The 16,672-nt window shown below is 58.4% G+C and overlaps 2 protein-coding genes across 2 annotated transcripts; one reads left to right on the top strand and one right to left on the bottom strand.

The window, feature by feature from the left end:
- Positions 1-3,479: 3,479 nt before the first annotated feature.
- Positions 3,480-6,353, bottom strand: MSRB1 (methionine sulfoxide reductase B1). Its single transcript, XM_065851069.2, has 4 exons — positions 6,234-6,353; positions 5,583-5,725; positions 5,349-5,463; positions 3,480-4,729 (listed from the first exon to the last, which is right to left on the bottom strand). The coding sequence occupies exons 1-4, from the start codon at positions 6,286-6,288 to the stop codon at positions 4,698-4,700; spliced, it is 345 nt and encodes a 114-aa protein (XP_065707141.1). The 5' UTR covers positions 6,289-6,353; the 3' UTR covers positions 3,480-4,697.
- A 105-nt stretch (positions 6,354-6,458) lies between these two features.
- LOC136108753 (testis-expressed protein 2-like) lies at positions 6,459-16,559 on the top strand. The gene is given in 13 exon segments (XM_065850864.2): positions 6,459-6,977; positions 9,683-9,844; positions 11,210-12,120; positions 12,247-12,447; positions 12,525-12,828; positions 13,129-13,500; positions 13,503-13,699; positions 13,804-13,903; positions 14,053-14,185; positions 14,293-14,430; positions 14,688-14,900; positions 15,038-15,158; positions 15,833-16,559. Coding segments are annotated over 11 exon segments (2,796 nt in total). The 5' UTR covers positions 6,459-6,977; positions 9,683-9,844; positions 11,210-11,229; the 3' UTR covers positions 15,959-16,559.
- The last annotated feature ends 113 nt before the right edge of the window (positions 16,560-16,672 follow it).

The following is a 16,672-nucleotide window of genomic DNA, read 5'->3' as shown; positions in this document are numbered from 1 at the left end:
GCTGGAGTGATGCTGGTGCAAGGCTGGACCGATGCTGGGAGGGCTGGAGTGATGCTGGGAGGGCTGGAGTGATGCTGGTGGAGGGCTGGAGTGATGCTGGGAGGGCTGGAGTGATGCTGGTGCAAGGCTGGACCGATGCTGGGAGGGCTGGAGTGATGCTGACACAGCTCAGAGCAGCTTTCCCTGTTGGTGCCTTTCCCCATGGCCACAGGATGTATGTGATGTATTTTGGGGCAGTTTCCCCAGCACAGGAAGGCAGGAGTGCTGCGGGCATCCCTGCACCAGCCCTGCTGTTTTGGAAGCTGGTATCGGCTCTGGCTGCACCCATGGTAAAGGATGGGGTTTTGGCTGGGGGTGAATATTCCCACCCTGGGCAGACTCTGCAGAGCCAGAAAAAAATCCATATAATTAAATTAAATGGTATTACCTGAAAAAAAAAAACAAAACAGTTTCAGAGCAAATATTAGGCCTTTGTACTTATTTTTCAAATTTTTTTAAGCTTCAACAATGGTTTGCTGCTTCCCTTACCTGCAGTCATGCTGAATAAAGCTATAGCTAAACAGAAAGTTGAATGTATTGACGAGGGGTTCATGTCTACACCTCTCTCAGAGAAAGCAAAAGTAACTACAAATAGTGCTATGCCAGAAACTGGTTTCTTGACCAACAACGTTGCTTCAGCATGCGATGGACTGGTTCATTCTAGAGCAGGAAGCCACCCCAAAATCTCGGGATGCGCTTTGGCTGAGTAGGGGACCATGGTGGCCGCGACTCTGGGGCCAGGGAGGGGAAGGGCGGCAGTGCCGGCAGCTCCCGGCATGTCCTGGCACAACCAGCAGCCAAGCGCGGGAAGGCGGCCGCACCACAGCAAAAATGAAGCTCATGATTAGAAGTGATGTGCACTTGAGAGTGTGAGATGAGAACCCAAAGCAAGTGTATGACTGATTAACAAATAAACCCTAATTGCCTTTAAAAGTTGGATCTCAACAGCTGGGAAGCAAAAAAAAAAAAAAGAATATTTAAATTTTCCTTGGGCTAAACATTTTTCCAACACGCTGAGACTCGCTTTGAACGTTTCCAGTCATTATCTCCCTAATTAATGCACACCACAAACCGAAAACAAATTTCTCCACCTCGTGGCTCCGGGAGGATTAAATGAATCTCAGGAAGGGGGTCGGCAATTCCCTCCACCCAGTGAGCGGCATCTCGGCTTGGGGGGCAGCCCGGAATAAGGAGAGATGGAGTTGTTATTGGCAAATGAAGTGGAATAAGCCTTTAATTTTCCCCAGCTGTTGCTAGATGTGTTGAGGGGCAGGTGAGCTCCTGGGATGGAGCAGGCAACGGGGAGTCACCGCGACTCCCAACAGCCCCGCATCATTGGGAAATCAGGGATGGGTAGCAGTTTTTAAGTCTTTAAAATTTTTGTAACTATCATAGCTTTTTAATTAAAATTAAAGGACACAAATAAAAAAGAAGGAGCCACCCCTGCAAAGCCTGGCAGCCCCATTGCAACACAAGTGAAAATTCCAAGCAGAAGCAGAGGGGTGCAGGCAGGTGACCGCCTGGCCAGCCGGCTCACTCCTCCTGCACTGGCTCCAAGGAAAAACAATAATCAGAGCTTCCTAATGCCTCCAGGTCATTTTCATTTGCCTTGTGTAACATAATTTCTATAGGGCTTGTCGTCTTTATTAGGAGAATTAATTTAAATCTTGCTGTGCTCTGGTCCGCCGGAGCCATCCTGAGGAGGGTCAAAGAGGCAGGTCCTCTTCGTGGCATGCAAATAAAAAAATTTAAAAAATTAAAAAGGGAGGTCAGCTGGAGGCTACGGCAGAGGAAATTAATGATTTTTTAAACAACCAGAGAAGTTTGTGTCGGCCTGGTAACGTAATTCAATTTCACTAAACTCGCATCATTGATATGGGGCCGCTTTTGTCCAACTAAGCAAAATCCTCTTATTAAGGCAGAATTGTCATTAGTGTAATAATAGAATGAAGATGAATGGCGCGGGTGATGGGGCAGTAGCCCAGTGGGGGTGATGAGGATGGCGGGTGCTGCAGCGCAAGGGAAGGGCTGAGGATGCTCAGGGCACCCGAGGGGCTCCGAGGAAGGATGAAGGACCCGGGGGTTCCTGGTACATCTCAGGGTGCTCAGGGGCAGGGATGGGATCTGTGCCTGAAAAGTTGCACCCTCAGCACCATGCTCCAGCCTCAAGTCCTTGATCCCCTGCCAAAATCCCAGCTCCACTGGACTTCCAGGAAAATCTCCCATCCCTATTTAAACCATCCTGACATTTTTTGGCTCTGGACAATATTCCTCCAGGTGGATGCACAGGAATACAGAGGACACTGCTGCATCACCCCAGCCTCATCCTTCCCTCCCTGCAGCGCCTCGGGAAGGGCTGGGAGAAGGAAAAGCTCTTGCACCCTCCTGTGCCTGCGTCCACGAACTGCACAGGCAGTGGGGGAGCGCAACCGGGGCCCATGAGCGGGAGGAATCATCGCTGTCCCTTTGCCACCAGCGAGGGTCCCTTCCACTGCAGCATCTCAGGGGAACACCCCCTAAAAATCCCTTCCTCCCCAGCAGGCGAGGGGCAGCGCGGCAGGAGGGGTCCCTGTCCCGGGGACCGATGCTCCAGGGTGGGATGCAGAGGGGCAGCTCCTGCCCTTCAAGGCTCACGTGGGCATCACCAGACCAGGGGCAAAGCAGAAGATCAGGGGATTAACTGGTCAAAAAGCAGCTTGAACCTTCAGGCTGGAAACTGATTAGGGCTGGAGATCGTCCCATGCACAGGGAAAGCGGTGAGGACAATGCCACGGGACACGAGCCAGCGGTAGAGCAGGAGGGACACGTGGCACTGGCTCCCGCGCTCCAGAGAGGACTTTACTCCCTTGGAGGAGGGAACTGGAGTTGGGCAAAGCTCAGCTTAAGTTTCCATCCTCCAGGAACCCAGTATCCAGCTCTGACAGGGTGAAGAGACCTTTGCAAAGCAAAGAGGGTTGTAGCTTCCAGTCTTGTAGACAGTTTCATGAAGGGAAACTATTGTGAGACACTGCTAAAGCTTGTATGCCCTCTGCCCAGAAACCCTGCCAGCCCAGAAGGTATCAAGAGCGCACTATGAAACAAGCTAAAACCAGCTTCAATTGGGAAAAAAATGCTTCCCCAGTGAAAGTTCAGACCTTGGGAATGCTCTAAGATCTCCAACACATAAGCATCCCCCTTTCACATGGCAAAACCTGGGGTAACAGTAATAGATACAGGATAAAACCACACGCACCAACCTCAGGCCAGCCTTCTGCGTTGTCAGAACATATTCGCACTTCAGGTTTGCAGCTGGAGACAGAGATTCCAGCTGGTATCTGCTCTCAGCCCCCTGGCCAGGGCTTTTCCCTGTGCTTGATTCCCCCACCGACGCAGCCTCCCTGTCCCTGCAACCGACACCGGGCAGATGCACCAGTGCTTTTTAAAAGAGGTTCTTTCTCCAACACAGTGAATCAGTGCTTTATTTTCAGTATTGAAAGAGGTACAAGACCAGCAGTGAGCTCCAGGTAGAGCTGGTGCATTGCACTTTTTATTGGTGCCCTTGTAGCAGTGAGACTGAGGCAAAACGCGTGTTGAGAAAAGCTTCTGATATGACCCTGAGCACGGCTGCACCAGAACAGCATCAACATGTTGCACTAGAGCTGCACCACCAGCCCCATGGGCCAGCAAAAGGCTTCACCGTCTGCAAAATCCTTGTGTATTGATTCCCAAGAGGAGGATTTGGTTTCTGGGCAGGGAGGGAAGGCCACAAATCAGATGTGGAATTAAAGAGAAATCAGTGTCGCAGCCCTTCCGAGTGCAGAGGGAGTGCAAATGCGATTCCTAAAGCCTGAGTTGTGCAAAGCGCAGCCCGTTAGCTGACACCGGCCTCCCCTGCACCTGTGTATGGCACAGAGTGGTGCCACTGGAGCCTATAGCACAGTGATAAATCTGGTGTAAGGCCAAGTCAGAACCAAGCCCAGAGGACACAGGAAATCTGGAACTGTCTCTACTGTGTGCAGGATGGGTAGAAGGGTAAAATATCTGGATGCTGTCTGTGGGGGAGTCATAAAATCATCCTTGCCCTAGCACCCTGGAAGGGTTTATATAGGGCAATTCATACCATGATCCCAGCCCAGAATAGCACCAGAGATTAACCCAGACTTTGACCTCAGCTAATCCAGCTTCACTCCCTGGAAATGCCTGTGGAGTGACTCTGGATTGCTTCGGTGTGAGTTTTAATGCGTCCTGGCTCAGCTAAAGTCAACAGAGAATCCGTCAGCAGAGGCAGGACCTGCTCTAATGGAAAAAAAAGCCCAAAAAGACTCAGTAGTAGCTGCTACCAGCAGAGGTGAGGATGCTGGGGAGAACAGATGGGGGAAAGTTCGGGTAAAACGAAGAGCTGCAGCCTTTGCATCACCCCAGTTTGTGTGACACACCCTCGGGCACAGGTCACACAACCCAGCACCCAGCAAACCTTCAGCACCGCTTTTCCCCCTCGCCTTCCCCGTGCTCCTCCCAGCACCCTGGACTGGAACAGCCCCAAGAAGGAACCAGCCTGGGAACACCAGGAGCTTCTTCAGGGTTTCTCTTGCTCCCAGTGCCCCCTTGATGGGCCGGAGCATCCCCTGGCGTGACGGCAGGCTCAGCCCCAGCGCAGTGTGCCAAGCAGAGCAGCTCGCTTACTTCTCCTGCACGTCCTCATCTGCTTTGCCTAAAAGAGCAGGGAGGAATAATCAGGGCTGGTGTTTCTTGCTCCAGAACCCCCAGTCCCTTTTATGCTACACACAGCTGACATCTCACAGTCATCACAGTCCAACAAGCAGGTCAGCAAGTCGTGGCTGAGGTGCTGTCCTGAACTTGACCTCCCAAAGCCTTTTCTGACTCAGAGAACACAAACATCACAATAACCCCAACAGCAAGAAGCCCAGACTCCCTACCCATGGGGCACCTGCAATTCTCAGAGCTCCCACCTGACTTCCCCAAGGAGTGACCCAGCAAACTCTCCCAGCCCCGTTTCTGCCAGCACAGGAGCTCTTGCCCTTGCTTTGCACCCCCAGCAGAAACCCCAGAATCTCAGCTGCCCCTCAGGGACCTGCGGCCGCATCCGGGAGCTCCAGCACCCTCCATATTTCACCGCGGGAGCTCGGGAGCCCCCACTGAGCCAAGTCACACATGCGAGATTTGTTGAGGGTGCGAGCTGCTCTGCGGCTTATCTAAAGAACCAGCTACCCCACCCAAAAGCAGTTCATCGCACACACACACACTGCTATCAGCAGCTTCCCCAAAAATAACTACATGGGCTGAAACCGCTGCCAAGCCACAGTCTTTACCTTTTGGGAGGAACTTCAGTGAGCTGCTGAATATTCAGAAGCGGGACTGCCCCCTCTTCGGGCCATCATTAAGGAACTCGTGGCCCAGCCCGTTGCCACACTTGCCACAAGACACCTGGAAGTGCAAGGAGAGGGTTGAACAGCGAGCAGTCATTCTCAGCTCACAGGCTCATGAAAATAGGCCTGTGGGGTTGGGTTTTTTCTTCTGATTCCCAAGCGCTTCAGCCTCATCACCTTTAGAGCCCCCGGGCGATCCTTGCGCTTGGCCACGCTGTCCTCTCGGAGGGTCTCGGTGAATGCCGGCCAAGGGGACGAGTGCTCGTACTTGGCACGGCTGGAGAACAACTCGTGGCCACACTTGGCACAGACGTAGATGCCTGGGGGGCAAGGGGGAAGGAGAGGGGTCAGTGCTGGGGGGCAGCCCCACCACCCCGCTTCCCAGCAGCCATTGCCAGTGACAGGGGCGCAGCAGTGGGGACACATCAATGGGGTACACGGGACACCCCAGCGGCTGCTGCCAGCGCCCCGGGGCCAGGCGGGGGCTTTGGGACACAGGGAAGGACCCACATCTCCTATAAGGCTCCTCTGTAGGATGGATCCCCCCAAACCAGCCCCTACGGGGACCCCCAGCATCTTCCCCACCCCCACGGGGGGACTCCTCGACAAGGACCTCAGAAAGGGGATCCCGAACCCGGTCCCCACGGGTGGAGGGTGCCCCACGGGAGGAGCACTCACATCCCCACCCCGCCACACACTCACGCCGGAGAACTCCGCCTTTTCGGGCGATACCCCCTGCTCCTCTGGATCCACGGAGGGATCCCCTAGAACCCGCCCCAATCCCACGGGGGACCCACGGGGATCCCCTCCCCGCCTCGCCCCGCTCACCCGGTTGGAAGTGATCCTTGAACACCTCGCCCCCAAAAAACGAGCAGAACGACATGGCTGCGCCCGCCGCCCCGGCCCGGTTCCGCTCGCCCCGGCCCCGCCCCGGCTCCGCCTCCGCCTCCGCCACCGCCCCGCGGCCGGCAGGGGGCGCTGCGGGGCAGCCGATACCGGGGGGTCCCGGTACCCGCGGGGGGGCCCAGCTCCGCCCCCCCATCCTCCGTGGGCAATGCCGGGCCCTGCAGCCCCGCGCAGGCTCCCGGGGATGCGGGGCGGAGGATGGGGGGGGGGACGCGGGGCGGGGCGAGGACCCGGCGCGGTCCTGCGGATGCTCCGGCACCGGCGGCTGGAGCCGGGTGAGCTCCAGCCCGGCACCGGTCATCGGCACCGGTCATCGGCACCCGGGACCGGGACCAGGACGGACCCAGCCTGCAGCAACGGCTCTTCACCCCCAGCACCGGCACCGACCCTCCTCTCCCGGCACCGGCATCAGCCCTTGGATCCCGGCACCGGGACCGGCCGGTCTTCTTTAGCGCCGGCACCGGCATCGTTTCTTCTTCCCCAGCACAGGGTCCACTACTTCTCCAGCACCGGGGCTGACCCTCCGCCTTTCCCCTCATCCCCGGTACCGCTTCTCCTCCGGTACTGGGACCAACCCGTCTCCCCGGTGGCACCGGGACTGCTCGTCCTTCTCCAGCACCAGGACCGACCCTCCCCCGACTCACCGGGACGCCCCTTCTGGCCCAGGTACCGGTGCTGCGGGAGCGAAGGACCCGCGGGGATGGGTCTGGGGCAGCTCCAGTTCCCTCAGCAGCTCTGGGTGATGGAGCTTGGGCAGCTCTTGGGATGAACTGGGGGCTCCCCCACCATGCACACGCTGGGGTCAGAGCCATGGGGACCACCCATCTCGCCACCCCAGGAGCGCAGAGCCAGTGGTCACCCATGGGGACATCCCCCAGGGCAGGCAGAGTGGGGAGGTGACACAGGGTCTGGGCTGTGTCCCTTTGCTGGGTGCGTGTGACTCTGGAGGAGGTGGCAGCGGCCAGGCATGCGGCAAGGTGAGGGCTTTGAAGGTGAACCGCAGGCAGCCAACTCCTCGGCAGGCTTCTGGAGCCAATGAGCTGTGTGTGGCTCCCTCTTCCTTCCAAAAAAAACAGGCACCGCGAGTCTCTTCTTCCCTAGTTTTATCCGAGGACCCTTGGATGAGTTCTCATGCAGTGGGCTCTCATGGAAATCACACCTTCCATGGTGCAAGACGAAAAACACCAGAGCCCTTCAGGGCTGTGCGGAGGAGCTGGCCCCACTGCTGGAGTGCTGCAGCCCGCAGCAAAGCGCTTGGATGGGTCCCGGATCCCAAATGCCAATGGACATGTGCATCAACCAGGAGCTCACCTCAGGGCTGCGCCCGGCATGGAAACCCCGTGTGGGGCCCGTGCTGGTGGTGCTGCTGCCCGCTGGATGCTGCCACTATGAATTAGGTCAGGCTTTCATCCCGGGCAGGCTCAGCTCCCCGCTCCAGCCCCGGGGATTGATGATTTGTGGCAGACGCCCGGGCAGGGGGGGAAGAGGATCTTGCTGCAGCACCGTGGGGCGGGAGGGAGCCAAGGACGTGCCGTGTCACCGTGCAGAGAACCAGTGACGTGCTGTTTTGAAAGCACCTTCCTTGTGATCCACCAAGATCAGAGGAGCCGGCTGTCAGGAAAGGCTCCAAATAGACTCGAGGGATGTGCACACCTTCAGGGTGCAGATTTTTCAGCCAGTGGTAGGAGTTACAGTGGCCCCTAGGACTCCATGTCTTGGCAGCATCATCTGCCTGAATGTCTGCTGCTGACCAGAAAGCCTTTTCAGAAGCTGAGCCTATGCTAATGGAAGAGATGAGTGAACCAGCGGATTCTTCCTCTGGTGACACCAGGGCTGGGAGCCCTCCTGCGAGCTGCTAGGACCATGCCACAAGGGACACAAAAGTCTCAGGAAAACAGGCAGAGGACGAGGAGGTGCAAAGGCAACGCAAAGTCCGTAGTGGAGGCAGAGCTGAGCTCAGGCGCTGGGACAGCACAGAGTGATTGGGAGGCTGTGAGAGGGGTCCCTGGGGGACCAAAGAGGGTGCTGGGTGCTGAGGCTGGCCGTCTTGGGGCATCCCAGAAGGTACAGCTGCCCTGGAGCTGTTTGTGTGGTGCCAAAGCTCCTCACCCTCCCAGCAGCATGAAATCCACTCCAGTATTCACCAGTAAATCCCCTGAGAAGGAGCGTTGTGATCTGGAAGTGGGAGCAGAAGATGGAGCAGAAGATGGAGCTGGGATGCCGCGCTGCCCTTCCCGTCGCTCAGAGTTATGTCCTGAGGTTGTAGTGAGACTTTCTTCAAAGCGCCACACTCCTTAATCACAGGAAAATGCTGAGAGCTCTCCAATTACAGTGCTAATAACCACGGCAATTTGGTTGCTGTAGCGGTATATTGTGGAGATAATTAGATGAGGGATTTCCAGCTTGTTTGGCTGGGTGACGAAAGCCTCCTCTGTGCCCAGGCAGAGCTGTGCCACCGTCCCTGCCAGCAGTGCCAGCCCTGCGCCCCCACCACCCACACCACTCATCAACTGGAGACGGCTGCTGCCAATTAATTTTCTATTAGCTCTCCCTGATTTCACAACCAGAGCGTTTTGGGGGTGATGCTCGAAGATACCAGCCAGTCCAGGCCGCAGCCTGTCTCTGTGTCAGGTGAAGTCCAAGCCCTGAATTTGAAGCAGAGCTGAGAGCAAGGAGTGGAAATTTGGAGCCTGGGTCCAGTGGAGAGTCTTGCTGGTGTTCATTGATTTGGTGTTTTGAAGAGCAGTGAGAAGGGTTGGTAGTCATTAGGATCTCGTGTCCTTGCCCAGCTGGGGCACTCGCAGCTCTCAAGGCTCTGCAGAGATGTCACCTTCCCAGGCTGGGTGTCCCAAACACCAAGTCTGAAGCTGGTACCATCCCCATCCATCCATCCCCCAGCCATGCCCACCCAGCTCACCCCCAGCGCTTGATGAAAATACTTGAAAGGACCTTCCTATGCAATTTCTCCTATAAGGAACAAAGAGAATCTCCCTGCCCTGCACATCCCTGGGATCAGAGCTGGGACGAGCTCTGGCTGAGCACTGACACTGAGGAGCTGACTCCAGGGGCACGTCTGGGCTCGATATTTGCTCTCGGAAGCCTGAACCAGCAGCAAAGCCTTTGCTGGGCTGCTCCATGTGGACCCTCCATCTCAGGGTGCTGGTGGCCCAGCTGTGGCACCCAGCGGGGTCCTTCCCCAGTGTCCCCACCCTCACAGGCACCCACAGTCCCCAGAGGTGGCTGCATATCTATAGCCCCCGCTGTACTTGGTGTCCCCACCAGATGAAAACTCCTATACAAACCCAGGCTATTATTATCTTCGTCTTCCACTGTGCTAATGGTCTCTCAGGAAACTGTCATCTTTTTTTTAGCTTTTAAAACCCACGGATACCAGAGCAGTGGTAACGAAAAGCCAGGCACAGCGGAGCGGAGCACGGAGCTGAGTGCAGGGAACCCAGCGTCCCCCTGAGCTGGTGGGGACGGGGAGCAGTGGCCAGGCAGGACCAGCCAAGGAACAGCCTCAGGGCTTGCTGGTAGGCATGGCCGAGGGCTGGGGAGGGTGATGGGCAGCACTGGGGAGACTGGGGATGCATGTGACACGAGACCACTAAGAAACCTGCATGGTGAGGGGCAAATGTGAGGGTCCTGGCTGCCCCCACCTGCTGTGCTTGGGTGGGAGGTGTACGGGGCCCTGCAGTGTTGGAGAAGGTGTCCATTCTCTGGCTCAGCTTCACCACTCATTTTCTTCTGCTCAATCCCCATTTCGGTGCTTTGCACGATGCCCCAGACTACTCCGTCTGGCTGGGGATGCCAGGGTTTCTGCTGTGTATTGGGCACCACCAGGGTAATGATCCATGGATTATTTGGGGTTAACAAGTGGCTCCTGTAAATCAGAAGCAAAGCGAAAGCCAAGAAGCGTGAGATTATATAAACGGTGCTGGAGGCAGCTGCGGCACAGCCTGTAATTAATTCCTGGCAGTGAAGTGCTTTGAAGATGCCGGGTGCCGCAGATGCGGGTGTGAGGCAGCCCGGGGGGCAGCGCTGGTGGCAGCAGGTCCTGCTCAGCCCTGGCTCACCGAAACCATATCCTCACTCCTGCCGCAGGGATGCTGCAAGGGGAAGGGGGGTGATGGAGCTCGAGCAGCCCACAAACCCACTCAGGAGGGGGCCAGCGCTGTTGCTTTGGCAGGAGTGTGGTGATGGAGGGATTGCAGTGGCTGTTGGAGACAGGACAACACTTTGCCATGGCTTGGAATACTCTCAGGGCTACAGAAACTTCAAGTGTTAGGAAAACTTTTGTGCCCCTCCAGTAAAACCAGAGGTTACTGAGCCCCTGCTTCCAGAGCATCCCCGTGCTGAGCTGGGGCCACAGTGCAGGTTTGTTTCTGCTCAGGTTCATGCATTAAGCAAAGGCCAAACCACTGTGGGTTAAGCAAGAGGCATTTAGAGGAGTCAGAGAACCCTGCCTGCTGGCGTTCATCCCTCCTCGCAGCCCCCGCACCCACACTGGGACCAAAATAACGTCCCAGAGCAGGAAAATTACCCTTGTGTTGCTGCAGGTCTGGCTCACAGCTCCAGGTTCTCGGAAGCGCAGTTGCTAATTGCCCAGCTGAGGTTTATCCTCGTTACACAGATGGGTCCCACACACTGTCCTGAGCTCACCCCACCGTGGTGCCTCGTCCATCACATCCTGGCCGGGAAGTGCAGGGACAGCCACCAGCCTCCCGCCTGCTGGCAGCCCCAAGCGCATCCCAAAATCGGGATCACCCAGCCCACGGTGACAGGGTCCCTGTGGACACCTCGCTCGCTGGCTCATGGCGGTGCCAATAGGGAAGGCAGGATCGGGGCACGGACACAATGTGATACAGAGCTGAGCTGCTTCCTCTCATTCCCCCCAGCAGCTCCGGCACCATTGGCAATGCGAGCGATGACAGACCAGGCTGCGGCGGCAGCGGACACCTCTCCAACCCTGGCACCGTCCCCGGGCTCGCCTTGGCGCCGGGACACTGACGGGCCAACACCACATCCCACCGCCACCAGGGAGGATGGCGGTGGCCGGGACGGCTGCAGGCTCATATTCACCATGGATGGGGACACAAAGCCTACCCTGTCACCCCAGCCTGGGGGGATGCTCCTGGCTGACCTCCCGCGGGGTCCCCAGCCCCGGCTGAGCCCGGCCAAGTCCCGCACGGCCCCGTCCTCACCCAGCGTCTCCCCATCGGAGAGCCGGGCCGCCCTGCTGCGGCTGCGCGAGGCCAGGCTGGAGGAGACCAGGAGGCGGCTGTCGGAGGCCGTGCAGGAGCCGCTCAGCCGCCTCAGCCGCCTCATGGCCGAGGAGAGCAGCCCCGCAACCCGGGCGAAGGCGGGTGCTGGGGGGCAGGAGGTGGGGGGCAGCCGTGGGGCTGGGGGACAGCGCGCGCAGGACTGGAGCCCCTGGGAGCCCGCCCTGAACTGTCGCTATGAGATCTGCTCCTATGGGGACGTGATTCAGGTGGTGGAGGTGGCACAGCAGGACGCCGAACCACAGCTGCTGCCACCCCCAACGGAGCCGCAGCCGGTGCGGTTGGGGGGCACAGTGCCAGGCAGAGCCCTCGTCTCCATCACTCTCCTCGCCTACGGCTACTTCATCCTGCCACTGCCACCCTACGCCGCCGGCCTCTGCCTGGGACTGGTCTGTGGGCTGGTGCTGGGCTTCCTTGCCATCCTCCTCCTCCTCCTGCCGAAGCCCGCGCCAGTGGCACGGGGACCGCGGGGACGCCTGCGCCCCGAGCCGCTCCCAGGGGAGCCACGGGAAAGCTGTCACCTCCAGGTGGGTGTCAGGGATGGGGTGCTGGGTGACAGCTGGAGGGGACCCTGGGGTTCAGGATGCAGCACCCACGGGTGCTGAGCTGCACAGCACAGCGGGGAGCAGCCAGGTCCCTCTGCCCCCATGCAGGGCTGGATGAACCAGCTGCACATCTACGACCCCGAGTTTTTCCACCCCTCGCTCACACACTCGGTGCTCGCCACGCTGGATGGGGCCACCCTCAAGCTCTCCTACCCCAAGAGCAACATCCCACGCCGAGCCACCTTCGAGGAGGAAATCCTCGATGTCACCTTTGTCAGCCACCGCTGCTATGACCTGACCGATGCCAAGGTGAGCCCGGCGGTGCAAGGGCCCCCGCTGGGGTACCCCCAGCACGCCCAGCCTCACTGCCGCTCTCGGTGCTGCAGGTCTTCCTCTGCCCACCCAGCCTGGCCCGAAAGCGGACGTGGAACAAGAAATACCCCATCTGCATCCTCCTCCCCGAGCTGGCAGATGGAGAGTGCCGGACCAGCGAGCAGCATGACACGGAGCTGCAGGGGGATGAAGGGACAAAGAAGATACCGGTGCCAGGCCAGGACGTGCCGGGGGACGGCAGGGAGAGGTGTCTGTATCTCTTTGGGCGGACAGGGAGGGAGAAGGAGGAGTGGTACCAGCACCTCGTGCGAGCCTCCCGCAGGACCCCTGGCAGCAGCCGTGGTGACACCAGGGCAGGTGAGATGTGGCCATTGTGGCTTTGGCTCTGTGCTGGGACCTGGTCCAGGGCAGGAGCTGGATGTGTGCCAGAGCGATGAGTCCATGGTAGGCAGTGGTGAGCATGGGTGGATGGAAGAGCCCAGAGCAGAACTGGGAATGTTGGCAGCAGCAGGGAGAGACCAGAGGGTCCCCCTCACTAGTACAGGGTGGTGACAGGTCACTGCCATCGTGGATGGGCAGCATGTCACCTCGTGTGCATTGTGCTGAGCAGCACATCACATCATCTCTCACTCCATCCTGACCCACTCGTGTCCCCAGGGACGGGGCCGGCTCCGCGGAGCAGCGGCAGCAGCAGCGGAGGGAGCACCGAGGACATCCCCTCCACTGTCCCACCCAAGGACCTGGCGGGAAGCGTCCGGCAGCACATTTTCCTGGATTACAGCACCTACATGACCCGATTTGCGCCGGCGCAGGCAGGGGGCAGCCCGGAGCGGAGCCCCTCTCACAGCACGCTGGGCAGCCCCACACCCACAAAGGTGAGTGATAAATGTGGTGACAAATCCAGTACTGGGGTGGGACACAAGCACAAAGCGGAGGCGGACAGACCCTGTGTGCAGCCACTTCCAGTCCTGTGGCTCGTCTCCTCCCTCCCAGCACCATGGTTTGAGCATCTGAGCGGTGGGGCAGGGAGCACCCAGCAGTGGGTCCCACCTCAGCCCAGGGGCTGGTGGCTCCTGTACCCCCGCAGCTCGGTGAGGACGGGCGCAGCGAGGCGGGCATGGCCTGGATGAACGCGCTGGTGGGACGCATCTTCTGGGACTTCCTCCGGGAGCGATACTGGGCCGAGCAAGTGTCCAACAAGATCCAGAAGAAGTTGAGCAAAATCAAGGTGAGAGGCAGGAACATCACATCACCCACAGGCACCATGTCCCCGAGGCCCCACAGTGGGTGCCAAGCTGTGGTGACCATCCCCATGTGATTCCCCTCCATCAGCTCCCATATTTCATGAATGAGCTGACACTGACGGAGCTCGACATGGGCACATCTATCCCCTCGGTCCTCAGTGCTTCCAACCCCACCATCAATGACCGAGGTGAGAGCCCCACAGAGCAGCAGGGACCTCCATGGCAGCTGTTTGGAGGTGCCAGCCCGGTCCCCGAAGTGGGGGGGCTTCGGCAGGCACACAAGCAGCCCTTGGCCCCACGGCACTGACAGGGGCTCATCCCGTCCTCTCCTCGGCAGGGCTCTGGGTGGACATGGAGGTCACCTACAGCGGCTCGTTGCAGATGACACTCGAGACGAAGATGAACCTCTGCAAGCTGGGGAAGGAGAGCACTGCAGAGGAGAACAGCCCAGCAGAGGCAGGCGGAGAGGGGTAAGGAGGCTGCACACAGCTGGTTTCATCCTGCTCCTCCTCCTGACTGAGCCAGGTGAGAGGCTGCTGGCCCTGGGACAGTCCCGTGACGCTCCTGGGGGTCGCAGGGCCAGGCCACGGCTGATCCTGCTGGCAGACAGCGATGCAGAGTCGTCCAGCGCTGGCTCCTCCGACGAGGAAGATGTCACCGCTGCAGAGTCCATGGGAGCCCTGGGGGAGCGGGTCCCCCCACCCGGCACAGAGGGGTAAGGGGCTGTTGGGGTCTGCGCTGTGGGGAGATGCCAGGGGAGGAACAGTGCTGCACCAGCATGGCAACTTGGGGACGGGTCCCCAGGAAGGCGCACACAGGCGCCCCGGCACATCACAGCACCGCGGCATGCCATGGCAGCCCTTCCCAGGGGACTCCTGTCCCCAGTGGGAGCACAGCAGGCTGGGAGATGCCAAAACCCTGGGTGGCTCCGGGTCTCACTCCGCTGCTGAGCTGTGGTTCCCCTCGCTTTAGCCATGTCAGTGGAAACAGCACGAGCCGGAAGATCCTGCGCTTTGTGGATAAGATCGCCAAGTCCAAGTATTTCCAGAAGGCCACTGAAAACGAGTTCATCAAAAAGAAGATCGAGGAGGTTTCCAACACTCCACTGCTGCTGACGGTGGAGGTGCAGGAGCTGGCAGGCACCTTGGCCGTGAACATCCCCCCACCACCAACAGACCGTGTCTGGTACTGGCTCTTCTTCCTCCCACGCGGGGACCCACGCGTGTCCTGCCAGCCCTGCGTGCTCCCTGCGGCTCAGCTGAGGAGCAAGCACTGGCGCTTGGGGACACGACACTTTCTGCCTCTTTCCTTTCCCCGTGCAGGTACAGCTTCCGAGTCCCACCTCGGCTGGAGCTGAAGGTGCGCCCGAAGCTGGGCGAGCGGGAGGTGACCTTCCTCCATGTCACCGAGTGGATCGAGAAGAAGCTGCAGCACGAATTTCAGGTGCCTGTTCTGCTAAAGGGCTCAGCAAGTCCCCTGGCAGCAGGGACAGACAGAGCTCAGTTTGGGTCCGGGTTATCTCTACAGAAAGCCAGCATCTGATCTGGTCTATCCAGCTTCAGACAGTCAAGAAACATGACCTGAGTAACCAGCTGTGAGGGCTGGTGCGCTGAGCACTGGAAAAAGTGGTTTTCTCCCAATACGTGCAGCCCTGCCCTGAGCAGGGGTGATCAGGAGTGTCAGCGTGTTTGGGAGATTTACCACCACAAGGTCAGCAATTTCCCATCATGCAGTACCCGCTGGTTTGTTTTCCACCTCTTGCCTTTAAGACCTCTGGTCATAGAGAAGAAATGTCCCCATGGATATTTAGGTACTCAAATTCCCCCACAGTCTGCCCATTTGAATGACTTTGAAGTGCTGGTCCCTGCCTTCTGCCCTGATTGCCCTTGAAGCTGCGCACACCGGGAAGCAGGAGAAAGAAAAATGGCTCCTGCTTGTCCCTGCCCAGAGACATTCAGGGCTGGGAGTCCTCTGGGGACAATTGCTGACCAGGGGACAGAGCCCAGGACCTTCTGTCACAGCCCCAGTCTCTGACCCGGGCTCCCAGCAGATGCGTCACCAGTCAGGTAATGGCATTCAAAACCACTTACTTGTTTTTTATGGATTCCTCTTTTCAGAAAATTTTGGTGATGCCGAACATGGACGATCTCATCATTCCCATCATGCGCCCTGGTCCGGATCCTCAGCCACCTGCTGGGGACCTGACAAGGGACCCGCCAGTCAGGGGAGAGCAGCGGCTCTGAGACGCAGCCCCAGGACAGGGCAGAGACACTGCATGAAGCTCGGGGACCTTGTGGGGACATGGGGATAGCCAGAGTCTGGCCAGCGACTGCACCCATGGCTGTGCCATGGGATCTGAGCTTCTCGGTTCATCTCATCCTCTGCACTTCTGTAGATGAGCCTCTCTAAATCCTGCAAGCACACGTTCAGAGCAGAACCAGCCCCAGGGCAAGGGGTTTGCTGGAGACCCAAGACCTTCACCACCTCCTTCCAGGCTCTCAGGACTCCTGGTGAAGGGGGAGCAGCTCTGGAGCAGTGGAGGGCTGGGCTTTCCACCGGCTGGTTCCCAGAGAGGGTGCAGGACGCTCAGACCAGTTCTGCACTGAAGGAGCTGTGATCACTGGTGTGAATTTTGGGGTTGTCCTGTGCAGGGACAGGAGTTGGACTTGATGATCCTTGTGTGTCCCCTCCAGCTCAGGACATTCTGTAATTCTGTGATTGCTGATCCAAGACATCACAGCTCCAAGATGCATCACACCCACCACAGAGGCAGCTGGACTGCGAGGAAATCATGAGTGGGAAACAAGTTCAAAATCTGAATAAATCAATCAATGCCCGGTCTTACCTCACAGCCTGCTCATTGTACATGAGTTCCCACATCTGCGGGGGATGTCGGCCAGGATGGTGAGGGCTTGTGCAGAGAGAAGTTCACAGGTCATACGTTCAGCTCAACAAAA

The sequence above is a fragment of the Patagioenas fasciata genome, chromosome 15 (assembly GCF_037038585.1).
Source record: "Patagioenas fasciata isolate bPatFas1 chromosome 15, bPatFas1.hap1, whole genome shotgun sequence".
NCBI lineage: Eukaryota > Metazoa > Chordata > Aves > Columbiformes > Columbidae > Patagioenas > Patagioenas fasciata.
The sequence above is the reverse complement of the archived record's forward strand: the minus strand, read 5'-3'. Positions and strand labels throughout refer to the sequence as shown.